This window comes from Fringilla coelebs (assembly GCF_963513975.1).
Source record: "Fringilla coelebs genome assembly, chromosome: 5".
Taxonomy (NCBI): domain Eukaryota; kingdom Metazoa; phylum Chordata; class Aves; order Passeriformes; family Fringillidae; genus Fringilla; species Fringilla coelebs.
The window spans coordinates 10,809,426-10,822,789 of record NC_140033.1 but is presented as its reverse complement, the minus strand read 5'-3'; the positions used below and the strand labels follow the sequence as shown (position 1 = coordinate 10,822,789).

The following is a 13,364-nucleotide window of genomic DNA, read 5'->3' as shown; positions in this document are numbered from 1 at the left end:
AGTGATAGTCATGTCCTCGCCTCAGCATGAAACTGGGAGCACTGCCAGCTCCACAATATAGACACAAGACAAGCAGGATTTGTAACTTATGCAAATGTTCCTCATGATGACAAATAAATAACAAAAATGCTCAAACTTTGGGTTTTTTTTTGGTTTGGGTTGGGGCTTCTTGATTTTTTTTTTTTTTTTTATGGTGGTGAGGCTAGACTACTAACTTTTTTATCAGGATTGTACATCTATATAGCAAAATTATGTTTAGAAAATGACCTGTGAAGATAAGTGCCAAAGCAAGGCTTAATGATTCAAGAGAGTTTTTTGTTGTTTTTTTTTTTTTTAATAGAAAGACCAGTATATATCTCTCTTCCTCATTTTCTTCATGCAAGTGAATCTGTATTGGATGACGTGGAAGGCCTGAGCCCAAATGAAGAGGAGCATGAGACATATCTAGACATAGAGCCTGTAAGTCCAAGCATTTATTACTTGCACCTTGGGAAACTTGCAATATTTAGGTTTAGTAGTAGTAGAACGTGCCTTTTACCAGAGGGACAAGGAGAAGATACAATATCTTCATGCCTGCTATTCTAAGGTCTGCTCTCAAAGTGGTATGGTTTCAGCAGGGGAAATTGAGAGCAGAACTTTATTTCACTCTGACCTTCAAAGTTTGGAAAATCTGGTTTGATTTTTACTGATTGGGAACATGGGATTGAATAGATTCTGTGAACTGTGAAGTATGTTGTAGCTTTTCTATGATCTTCAGGTACTTTGAGAAAATTATATTCTTTGAAACTTCTGTTTCCTCTACAATTGGTTTTTAAAAAAAAATCTATAGCAATTTTTTGGATAATTACTATCACAATTGAAACTTAATAAACATAGATGAGTTTATTTTGTATTGCTAGAACTCTGAAGAGTCTGATTTAAATAGACCTAATTTAAGTCTTTGTGACTTGAATTGTCCAGCAGATCTCCCAAAAAGAATGAATTTATTTTGACCTCTTGAAAGTTTACCTCTATTTCTGTTTCAGCAATTTAGATCTTTAAGTGTACTTACCAAATTTTTCTGAATTGTATGATGAACTCAAAGGTTCCAAAATTCTATTTTGTTCTTACTTTGAATGAAAAAGTAAAAATAAGAATTTCTCACTAAAATTAGGCAACTATGATATGTAACTTCAATGAGGAGAAATGAAGTTAAATCTTTGTTTCACCTTATTTGAAATAGAGACATCAACCAGATTTTCCTAAATATTACACAAAGTTTTCAAGAATCACAGCCTTTTATTGTGAAAGACAGAGAGTATAAGAAAGATATGAAGAAACTATTTGACCCCTGTATACATCTGTTTGTCCTGATATGGAAGGTTTGTTTTCAGCCCTATGAAAGTTAGATATCCTTCATTTTGAAAAAGAAAAGTTAGCTGATTTTTGGTGGAAAAAAAAACCTCTGAGACATATCTTTACACAAAATATGCCATGACTCATTTAGCAGTTTTTAACTTTGTCTTCAGGTTTAAATGTAAATTACAAAAGTAACTATGCTAAAGCCACAAAATTAGAACTTCTATGAGAAATAAGAAACCCTTAGAAACATTACCATTTCATAAAAATTAATTCTTCAAAACATAAGGATAAAATAATCCCAAAGTGCTTTTTGACACAGTCCATATATAGACTTTGGCATCTAATGAACAAATTTAAATTAATGTCTTGTTGGATGTTTTTCACTGCTTTTAGGTGACTGGTTTTACACTACGATTTGCAAAAAGGCTGCAAGTAAACCTCCTTGTGAGGCCTTCAACAAGAATTGAGTAAGTGCTACTTCTTTATTTTATTTTTAAAGCATTTTTTAAGTGGACTGATCGGTCTGTGAGAGCATCAGTAGAAATGTGTTGGAAAAGAAGGAATAAAAATACTTTACCAAAGCTTGTTCAGAGTAAATCTTCCAGAGCAGGATACTGCCCAGGTATTTTAACACACATTTGAATTCCCTACAGAAGTTTACAAGGCAAAATTTTCTTAAAAATAACATTCTTATAAAACCCAAATGGGGCCATGAACAAAAAGACAAACTGTATTTTCTGCAATAAATCCAATGAGAAAGAGAATTCATGTATTCCCTGTCACTAGATGGTTTTATCACAAGGGTAAATGTGTCTCTAGTTGCTTTTCTTTCCTCTTCATTGGCTCAAATGTGTATGGATAAACATCTTGTACATATGATGGAAAAGCATCTTGTACATATGAACAGCACACACATCTTCATCCCTCTCTGTGTCTGACTGCCCATATACAGAAGATTAGACAGGAAATGATGGTTGCACAATATGTAAATGGCTGCTATTAATTGTAGTTTTGGTTTGGTTTGTTTTTTTTTTCACTCCAAAAGTATGTTTAAAAGAACATCTGAAAGACAGAAATATAGTTAGAGAAGAAAAAAAATGTTTAATTCGAGAGTGGGATTATGTAGCAAACTGAAAGTAACATGCTGCATGCTGTACTTTTTTTCTCATTTCAGGCCTTTAAAAAAAGTTAAAAAGCCCTATGTGTTCCCTGTTCTTTGGCTAAATGAGGTTAGTATATTTTATGTCTATTAATATTCTCTGATTTGAAACAAACAAACAAATAAACAAAAAAATCTACCTAGCTTTTTCAGTCTTGGTGCCCTGAAACTGGGTAATTAAACTCATTCTGTGATTTGCACCACACCAAGAGCATATTCAGTAAGTGAGGTGTTACATGTGTACCTTTCACTGATGTTTTTCTTGCACTGTTTCAGTCTGCTGTTATTGGGGATGAGAAAGCAGAAATGTTCCGAGCTAAAATCTCCAGTCGGCTCCAGCTGCTGAGCACGCTGCAGATGGCACTGATGGTTGGAGGCTCTGTGCTCTTCCTGGCCTTCATGGGGTCCTATTTCATATGCAGGTCAAAGAAGTTAAAATAAGTAAGTAAGCCTTTAACAGCTCATTCCTCAGCAGTGACCTCTCCTCAGGGTTTCAAGGGTTCAGAACCTATTTTGCTGTTCTTATTTTTTTTTATATTCTAGAAAATCCAGTAGTTGTTCTGTAGGAAATCATCCAGACAATTGGCCTAATATTTTCAAGTCCTCTTCCCATCCTAAATCTTTCAGGATGCTCTTAACAGGAACCTCATCAAAAGAGCAACATTTTTGTTAGTTGTGATTTCTTTAAAATTGACATTTTGTCCAGGACTGTTAAACTGCTGAGAAGTGTCCTCCAGCACCTTTCTGAGAGGCCACACAGCTGCAGATTGCTGTGCTCTGCCAGGACATCCCCCTGTCTGAGGTTCAGAGAACCCCCTGTGAATGACACTTTCTTTTGAGGGCTGGTTTCTCACTTTCTCTCAGTGGTGCATCACTCTAATCTCAGTCTGAGCAGCTCCTGGACATACCCAGCTCACAGAGGTAAATGTACTCCCACCAGGGCAGACTGATCAAATGAGTAATGTGCTCATACCTGGGGAAGCAACCACATTTTTGGAGTTATTTAAAAGAAGTGCAGACACATGAACATTATGGTGGAAAGTGTGCTGTACTAAAGTATTCTTAAGCTGAAGACTGACTTCACCATATGCTGAATTCTGATTTTATTTCACAACAGGTGAAAAGTCTTCAATGTTTAATTGAAATTTCAGCTAAGCAGCTTGTTAAGATTCAGAGACAAAAGGTATGATTCAAGGCACAGTCAATCCATGTGCTATGGAATTCAACATGTTTTTCCACTTTGAGAAGACCAGCTTACTAACCCAAATAAGCTGATGTTTTCGAAGGTCCACGCTTCTGACATCACTAAAGAGGCCACTGTGGAAACTATGCTATCAAAAGACTTTATTTGAAACTTGTTACACATTTTAAATTGCAGTCATGCAGACTGAAGTTGAGGTGCAGTTGGATTTTAGTCCCCCTTCTGCCATTTATGCAACTTGCTACTCATTTTCTTCTGGATTTGCAAGAAAACGAAAGCCGCTTGCTGATGTTCCGTCTCTGAGCACAGGCTGGGAATGACAACCATTTGGAGCTCATGCTGTGCTCTAGCTGCTCTCATTGCAATATTCCTCTCTGTTCCTTCAAGGAATAGAAGCTGCTGCAATAGTACTGCTCTCTGTCCTCTCTTCAGGGATGTGAATTGCATTGAATGTGAAGTTTATTATGTCGCGTTACTAACTGTAATACATGACGTTTATAAAAGACTTACTAAAACACGTGGTTCATGCATTTTACATGGAGATGGCTCACAGATACACCTCAGTCACCCATCTGCTGGTGGAGCTCATTGGCATTTGGCTCCACAGCTGTTTATTGATCTGAACCACTCCCTAACTCCCAACCTGCTCCACTGCTCTTCCTGTTGTCTCCCGTCAGCTTTTATTTCTGGCTCTTGTTTGAACAGCCTCTGCACTGCCCTAAGCCCACTTGGCCTGAGGCCTCCCTTGGAGAATGATCTGATATGTCACCTGACAGGCCAAGATAAAATATTCCAAAATGCTTCAGAGACAAGAAAGACCGAGATAATGATTTTTGATCAAACATCAGAGGGTTCCACTTGCTATAGAAGCACGTAAATGAAAACAGGTAGCCCCAATTACTTGCTGATAAACCACCTGCCACAAGGAAATTTCTGCAGCCATTTGTTTAATGAGGTGCATCAGCTTGTAGACAGGTAGCAAACACTGACATCTCCATAAATATTTGAGTTTTTTGTTTGATCTAAATGCTGTATTTTATTCTGAGAGTAAATGGGGCAAATACAGAGTGTTGCTGGGTCTCTTTCCATGGATTTAATAAATTCAGAACAAGAGCCTAGGTTCAGCATTTCCTAAGATTTCTTTTTGGATCTTTTATCCCATTATTTAAGAGCTGCAAAGAACAAGGGAAATTGAACATGCCCAGCCTCTCACATCCTGCTGTTTGGAAACAATGCTACAATGGACTTTAAACCAGAAAGTTGCTAATAAAGTCCAATGTCTTTGGCTGGGTATCTTTGGTAAGGTGTTCTTACCTTTGGAAATAAAGGGAAAATCCAACTGACTATAATGCCGCTGTTTTATTCCATTGTTCCTCTTGGAAGAAGTTCTGTAGCTATCAGTAGAGCTGGTGAGTCACAGAAACCCCAGACATTATTCTTGAAGGTGAGGTCTGTGAGGTACATGGCTGCACTCTCCTTCCAGCTGTGAGCTGGAGCTGCCAGCTACCAGGGCAGCTGGTGTGACCCTGGAGGGAAGGGCTGCTCTCAGCCCATGTGTTTGACTACTTATGGTGCTGGCTAGTCAATGAAAAACACCTTTTTCTCATATTCACATTATTGCTGGTGTCATGTCTGATGCTCTGTTCCCATGTTAGCCTGGGGACAATTTGACACAACTGAAGCCATCCCTAGAGTCCTATGGACTGGTCAAAAAAGTATGGGGACAGCTGAAGTCATTAGGCCACATCTCCTCTGAGATAAACACAGACCTGCTGTGGTTCAAGACCTGACACCAACTTTCTATAATAAAAAGTCTTTTGTGTCAGGATCTAACATGAAAGGAACAGCAGAAGTGCTCCTGTAGTTTTTGATATGCTAACATTTCAACTTCATTTTATTTGACTTCAAGTACAATGTCAGCAAGTTAGTGTTTGCTTTACCAGTGTTATTTAGTGCTCTGTGGTGCTCCAGCAGAAGTGATCCAGCAAGTCAGGCCATGATTTTAAATGTCTCAGGGCCAAATTTTATATGGTTTGTCCATATGCATAATCTTATCGATCTCAATGCAGGTTTGGGCTTTTAAGCTATGTCCAGCACCTAGATTGCACTTGAATTGTAATTTTTAGTTACTTCATTCAAAGCATCAGTTACAGTTATTGTTTATTCATGATACTAAGGAAATGTTAAGTATTTACATTTGTTCAAACAGTGCAGGGTAAACTTTCATTTGAAACATTAATGAAAAAACAAATAAAATAAAGCTCAAATATTTTTTCTGATATCCTTATGTTTCATTGTAAATAAAGCCTTCTGTGTTGAATAATTAAGTTCTTGTGTCTCTTTTCTTGGTATTTTGGGGTATGTTTTCTTTTTCTAGAAAACTACTTTTGGAAATGGATGAATAACTGAGGCTATTGTGGCATTCACATTCTCTGAACAGAGAGAGAGATAATTATCTCTCTCCAGTTTTTTCCTAGAGAAGCCCAGAGAGAAGAAAGAGAAAACAATTCTTATCTTTACTTGCTGCACCTGTTGTTTTGCACATATAGAACATGTTGGGAAGATTGTTTACCTGAAGTGAGTGCTTAATTGGACTCTGGTGATGATTGTTTATGTTAATTGGCCTGTTGGGTCAAAGCTGTGTCCTGGCCGTCAGCAGACAGTCACGAGTTTTCTTTAGCATGCAATTTGGTATAGTATAGTATCTTTTTGATATAGTATAGTATTATGTGATATAGTATTATTTAATAAAGCAATTGTTCAGCCTTCTGGATCAATGGAGTCAGGTGCCAATCATTGCCTGTGTCAGGGGCTCCCTGCATTCACTATAGGCTGTGGCTAACCTTGTTAAATCATTTTGCTCAGGCACACTGCAGCTTCCTAGAAGGTCATGTTGCTGCAGGGTACATTAGGAATATCAGTGGCATACAGCATGCATTGTCCCTGTTGGTCAGAACCCAGTGCTAACCACACCAGTGTTGTGCATTTGATCCCTGTGTGGGCAATTCACTGAAGAGCAGGATTCAATGATCCTGGTGGATCCCTTCCACCTCAGTATATTCTGATTCTGGGATTTATTTCACTGAAGAGCAGGATTCAATGATCCTTGTGGATCCCTTCCACCTCAGTATATTCTGATTCTGGGATTTATTTCACTGAAGAGCAGGATTCAATGATCCTGGTGGATCCCTTCCACCTCAGTATATTCTGATTCTGTGATTTATGTTCTGGGTCACAAGAAGGAGAAGACTTGGTGGAACAAGGTAAGCACCAGCACATCTAAATTGAAGCAATTCTAGAGCAAACCCAGGAATCCAAGCTGGGAGAGGGGCTTGTTTTCAAATCCCTTGAGCTGGATGTGTTGGCAGGATGGGGTTGGCACATCCATGTGCACATTACAACACCGTTTCCTGGCTCTGCTGGCCCAGCAGGTTGGGTGTCAGGCAAGACAGGCTATGCCCATTCCTCACGTTCCCCACCCACCCCAGGTCCTTATGTGTGAAAACTGCTTGTGAAAGTCAGATCTGGCCAAAGATCTAACAGCCCACACGCTGACACCCCAGAGCAGGTGTGCCAGCTCTTGATCTCTAACTGTAATTATGCATTCAAAGCACGTGTTAAAACCTGCTCTTCCCACCTAGCCTACCACTGTCTGTTAAGGTAATACAAATATGCTACTATACTGTGAAAAAAAGAGAAAATTAATGCCTTCTATGTTCTTTTAATTGAGAAAGTAGGGAAGGACTTGTTTTATTCACAGGTCTACACATCGGCATAATAAAGAAATAAATTTAATAACTAATAAAATATGCTTACAGCTTGTTTTATTTTTTCTCAGTAGCCATATAAAAACAGAAGCATGTAAGACTAATGACTTGCACATACCAGATGCAAACTGCATTTATAAATAAATGCTATTCATTTTCCCTTCTCTGCTCCCTCTTTGCCTATCAGTTGGCCCTGATGCTCAGTGGTTCCACCCTCTCCCAACAGTACCCGAAGCAGGAAGGGATTTACAGTCCACCAGGGCAACACCAGGCTGGGACCTTTTTTACTTCGATTTTGTGAGAAGAGAAACCAAATGCTTTGCAGCAGGCGCCACCCAAAGGACATCCAGGTTTTCACAAGTTCTCTTGCTTCACCTCAGCACAGGCAGTCAAAAATGATGCTGGCTATAATGAAGTTTTGCTGCCCCTGCGAGTTCACATCATCATACACAATTACAACCCTTTAAAGCAGTGCAACAAAAAGCCCATCATAAGTGTCTGCTAGATAGCAGATTGTTGAGGGCAGCTCTGAGGCAGATTTTAATGACCATTAATATTCTGTAGTGTTTTACTAAGACCAGGGTTTCCTTTGAGTTATACGAATTGGTGTTTTTACAAAATACATGGTTGACATAATTAAACCCACCCCAAGTTTCCAGGACTCTCTTTCTTGCCCAGCATCCTTTGTGTAGCACCAAGGATGCGTGGACAAATCAGGAATTACACAGAACTCTGTGTGTGCTCTTTCATATGACTTAGATTTGCAATTTTAACTTTACCAGATCTGTGTGTAGGATTGAGAAAGTCATATTTTTGCCCTTACTTTGCCCCCGTAATTTTTCCAGCTGAAAAGCCTCCATATGAATGTTTCTGAAGGTAAATTTCTTGATTATTACTTTCATGATAGGAGCTAAACCCAACAGCAGAAGGTAAATGCCTGCTGGAGGTGCAGGTACTCTTGGTTACAGACATTTCCTGTGTTTTTACCAGAAATGTGGAAGCATTTCTTTTCCATGCATTCACTCCACAGGTGTAACTATCTTTATGCTGGTCAAACACTGGGTCTGTGTTGTAAAATCAGAAGTTATCAGTACAACCAAAGCACCCCCTCCACAAACACACCCCGTGCTGTGGTGGCAGCTATGTTTTATTCTGCAGTCTTGACAAGCTCAGCCTGGCTGTCTTCAGCAGGAGAAAATGAAGAACACTCTTGACATTCACAGAGTCACTCTGACAGGAAACAAGGAGCAAAAGGTTACCAGAGGCCACTAATTATTTCCATTTTTCCTATGACTGGTGGGAATGCATTAAGAAAGCATTTCTGGCAAAGCATATACTTTAATTCTATGACAAGTCAGTGCAGTTAACAGCTTAATTCAGGAAATCTCTTCCAGTAGACATCTAATCTTCCAGGCAGCAGACAAAGACTTCCCTGGCACCCAGGAGCATCACCTGCTTTGCTGAATGGGTGTACATGCATGTCATCTTGGTACAGTCCTGAACAAGTCTAATAGACTTACCCAATTTTTCTAGCAGTAAGAATAAATTAATGGCCAGAGGTATCAGCCAGAATGTGGAATATGTGCATTCCAAAAGCTCCTATTCTGATGTGAATCCATTTGGATTACATTCACTTGGATGAAGAATATGCTATGATTGAGGTTATTCCTTCACATGAAGCTAAAGTCCTAGAGGAAGATGATTTTTAATCCACAAAGATGAAGGGGATTTTAGCTCTGGTCTAATACTGGTTGAGAGATAGAGGACTCTTTCTGCTAGTTTTAATTCTTACTGGGTTAGAGTCAGAAGCAGTCAAAAACCTAGAGCCAGAAACTCTTGATCTCCCTTTCTATCCTGGTGCAGAACCTCTTAACACAAGTGCTAAATGCATCATCTCCTCAAGGAAGGAGAAAGGAGTTTTTGGAGTTTAGATGATCTGTTTCTTAGAACACCAGATTTTATGAATCCAGATGAAAACCCAGATTTTACCTTTTTTTTTTTTTTCACCTGAATTCCTTTCTGGAGCCAAGCACTCCCTAGGCACTGGAGAACCAGCTATGAAAACATTTAAGTACTTCTGTTTAGGGCTGCTTTCCCCCTAAAGCAGGTGTTCTGACTGGAATTCCTGAGTGAAGAGGCTGGTGGTCCCTGAAATTTTACACAAAAATAGAGAAAAGCAAATATACACAGATGGTTTAGCATGGCAATGCCTCATGCCACTGCAAAAACTTTAAAGGGCGTATTTAACTCAAACTCATCTGGTAAGAGTCCTGCAAGCCTTACTTCACAGCTTCAGGAACATGAATGGTCAGCAGCCCTAGCTGTGCTGGTAGAGGCTAGACCACACCTCAAAGCCTCCCAGATAGCAAATGAAAGCCATTATTCCATAATGTCTAATATCTCATTATTCACTGAAAGTTGAAATTTGAATCTTATTAACATTCTCACAAAGGATTGAGACACAACAAGTCAAACAGATATCTGAGTTTAAACCATTTATGAATGGTTCTACCTTGAATTAGTACATTTGACTGTGTTTCAGTCTCTCTAATGCAGCACACAGAGGAGACCATTTAGACAACTCCCTCTGATTGATCAGATCTGACTGAGACCTGTTACAGAGTTATATGAGTGCTCTAATTTTTGACAAGGGGTTAAATTCACATATTTGGTTGTCAACTTTAGAAAACCAAAAGTTCTCAGTATTGCACGAAGGATGATGAAATTTGTTTACAGGCAATATGTATTTATTTTCATGTATTACATGAAATATGTATTTGTGGTGTCCATAGCTCATGGTATACAGAAAGTGTAACAGCAACTCTTCCAAAACAAAACCCAAAGCAGTGGTGGGACTACAAGAAATGATAGATCTCCCTTTAGATGAACATCCATTTCAGGACATCTTTTCCAGTGAAGCATTGCCTATAATACTATTTGCCTAAAATACCATTTTCCAAGTGACTGCTGTTATATGTTATCTTGCTATTGTGCCATTGTGCTAAAAGAGCTGAGATGTGCTTCAGTCTGGAACAGATTTTGCAGCTCTGATTGGTTGCTGAGCCTTGTGTGTGTACATTACTGGGAAATGCCAATTGTCTATTTCAGCAGCTCATCGACTGTGCTCTACCTTCTCCCTCATATATGTTTTAAAGTAAAAATTGCAAAGTAGGAATGAAATGCAGAGGTATGGAAGAATGAGGAGCATCTCACACGGGGATGAGAATGACTTGTGACAAAACCCAGCTGGACAGCCATATCAGCAATTCTTGAGTACTCCCTTGCAAAGCAATGAGGATAGCAGCACTCTAGAAGTGCTGGAAGACTAGGATGGGGAGAATAGCTGCAGGTGTAGGTAGGGTTCTGTAGGCTGATAACTATAAAGTGAAAGGCAGGGTGAAGAGCTTCACTAGAGAGCTGATCCCAGAAAGCCTTGGGCACTGCACAGGGTGGGACCATAAACCTTGTATCACTGGTGAGTTTGAAGCCCACCAGCCCCAAACTGCTCACTACTGATACTCTGCCAAGTGTGGGTGTGTGCCTAACACGTGCAAACCAGCCAGGGAAAGCAGGAATGCTCAGAGCAGTCTAAGTTGCCTATCAATATAAATGCAATATATCTCAGGACATATTTTTTATTAATATCTGGTTTAGGAAGTCATGGGTCTCCCACTGAGTTCATATCACACCACTTGTCACTCATGGATACCTCAAATGTCCCGGAGGATGTCCCATGAGAAGTCTTGCTGGGTAATTTTATAATCTTTTTCTATACCTGCATTTTCATGACTGGGCTTTTTAGCACAGTTATTGAGCTGAGAACCAGGCAGAAAGAGAGGTCATGAGTGCAGGAGGCCACAAAAGTCATGCAGGAGGTTGGCCACTGAGACTATATGTCTCGCTTTGGCAGAGTCCCTCTGAGAAAACTGTCCCAGTCCTCCCTTGATGAGCAGTGGCAGGCATCTGATGTCCAGCCACGATGGTCCACATGCATCCATGCAGGAAAGCCTGAGAATGCCGCAGAGCCAGCAGAAAGTGGCAGAGACCAACATTTTACAGCTCTCTGCGTCACAGCTCGCAGAGTGGGAGTGATGTGCAAACTGTGGGGCACTCCCAAAGGCAAGCAGTGAAACATTTTGAATGAGAAATGAGAGTTCCATATTTGCATCCTATTTTCAAGGAAATACTGAGCTGAAAGAGGAAACACCGTGCGAGTGTGCAACACCTGCAGCTTGTCCTTTCTGTATTTATAGAGAGGGAGTGCCAAGGACTCTTCCCTGAATTCTCCTACGTCCAGGAAAGGAAAATGAAAGAGCTGAGAGTTTCGAATTTCTTCTACTGTGCCCTCACAAAATTGATTCGTCCTCCTTCAGACAAAGAAGGAAAGAGCCTGGGGAGTTCTATAAGACTTTATTTCTGCCATCGCATAATGATCGCCCAGCCGAACATTTCTGAAGCCTCTGCTTCTTTTTCCATTTGTTCAGCGCTGGGAATCTCAACTTCCCGGCTCCACCATGCAGTCTCGGCGATGCTCACTAGATGGCAATGCAATATCTAGGCAGCCCCAAATACTCCAAATATCCTGGATTATCCTGTCCAGAACAGCTCACCCTGCACCGGGTTTTGGGTGGATACGCTTGGGTGTGCTGAGCCTTCAGCTGAGGACCCTTTTATTACATTAATCCAGAGCATAAAAAAATATGCATCACATCACTGCCTCACACCGTGTGGATGGTTGCAGCATTTCCAGGAGACAGATACTTTAGAGCCCTCACCATACCATCAGAGCATCAGCTCTCACTTTTCCTTCTTCTCTCCAGCCAAAAACTCACCTGCTCTGATTTTCCCTGCTTCTGAGGCTATGAGGACACCTGACCATGATCACAAGCATTTTATCTCAGTTTTGCTAGAAATACTGTTGTGTCTAGAAATGGCTCTGTATGTATTTATGTAATTTTGTATTTAAGATATCTGCTTAAATATGGGTACAATATCCCTCTCGGATATTCTGTTGTAAATCAAAGCTCTAACCATTAAATGATCTATTTCCTTTACTGCAGAACATGTTTGGTTGCAGAGAAAGGAGGTTGTGTTTCTATTTTTTGTATATGGGAAGAACAAACATATTTACAAAAAAAATAAAGGGCTAGATAGTTATAGGTTGGGAAAACATATGATAGCAATATCCAGTTAATAGAATGCCCATGATAGCAGTCATGAATGACTGGAATAAAAAAAAAAAAAAAAAAAAAAAAAAAAAAAAAAAAACCATGTACATAGCAAACTTTACTTTTAGTCTGCCTTCAAAAATGTGTCTAGAGAATGTTCTGTAGGGTTCTCAGAGTAAACAGTCTATGAGCCATTTCTGACCCTTGTTGTCAAAGCAGCAGTTAAAGCAGCACCTCAGCAAGCTGTACAGGTCTAGTTGAAATTATGATTAGACTACTGTTCACCTGTGTCCATTATTTAAGGAAATCATGTATTTATCCATCCCTCTTTGTGTTTTTTTTTTTTAACCTAATATTTATGTACTGCACAGAGTTATGGAGATAGGATACCAGTCTCCTTTATTTAGAAAATTAGTTTTTGTCACACCTGACTTTCACTGAAGATGAATTAATTTTAAATATCATTACCCATACAAGCAGAACTTGGCACAGAGATAATCCTGTGGAGAACCTGGTACCAACCATAGTGAAGGCTTTTGTGTTGTTGTGCATTAAATGATTTAGAAACTTGTATCCATTACCCAAATTAGCTCCACAAATGAGCTTTGCAGCAAGTCTTCCCTGATGGAAGCTCAGCACATGGTAGTTTATCTCTCTGATGAAGACTAAGCCTGGGTGCCTGGAGGGCTGGGAGAGCATTCCCAGGTCTGAGGAGGTGGTGGAAGAGT

General features: G+C 39.7%; 1 protein-coding gene across 4 annotated transcripts in view; it reads left to right on the top strand.

The window, feature by feature from the left end:
- CD36 (CD36 molecule (CD36 blood group)) overlaps positions 1 to 6,024 on the top strand; it is a 29,953-nt gene extending 23,929 nt beyond the window's left edge. For all 4 annotated transcript variants that reach the window (XM_084206595.1, XM_084206593.1, XM_084206594.1 and 1 more), the window contains exons 10-14: positions 341 to 459; positions 1,735 to 1,808; positions 2,516 to 2,570; positions 2,777 to 2,941; positions 3,618 to 6,024. In XM_084206595.1, the coding sequence (XP_084062721.1) occupies positions 341 to 459; positions 1,735 to 1,808; positions 2,516 to 2,570; positions 2,777 to 2,941 (413 nt within the window). In that variant the 3' untranslated portion in view covers positions 3,618 to 6,024. The remainder of the gene's footprint in view (positions 1 to 340; positions 460 to 1,734; positions 1,809 to 2,515; positions 2,571 to 2,776; positions 2,942 to 3,617) is intronic.
- The last annotated feature ends 7,340 nt before the right edge of the window (positions 6,025 to 13,364 follow it).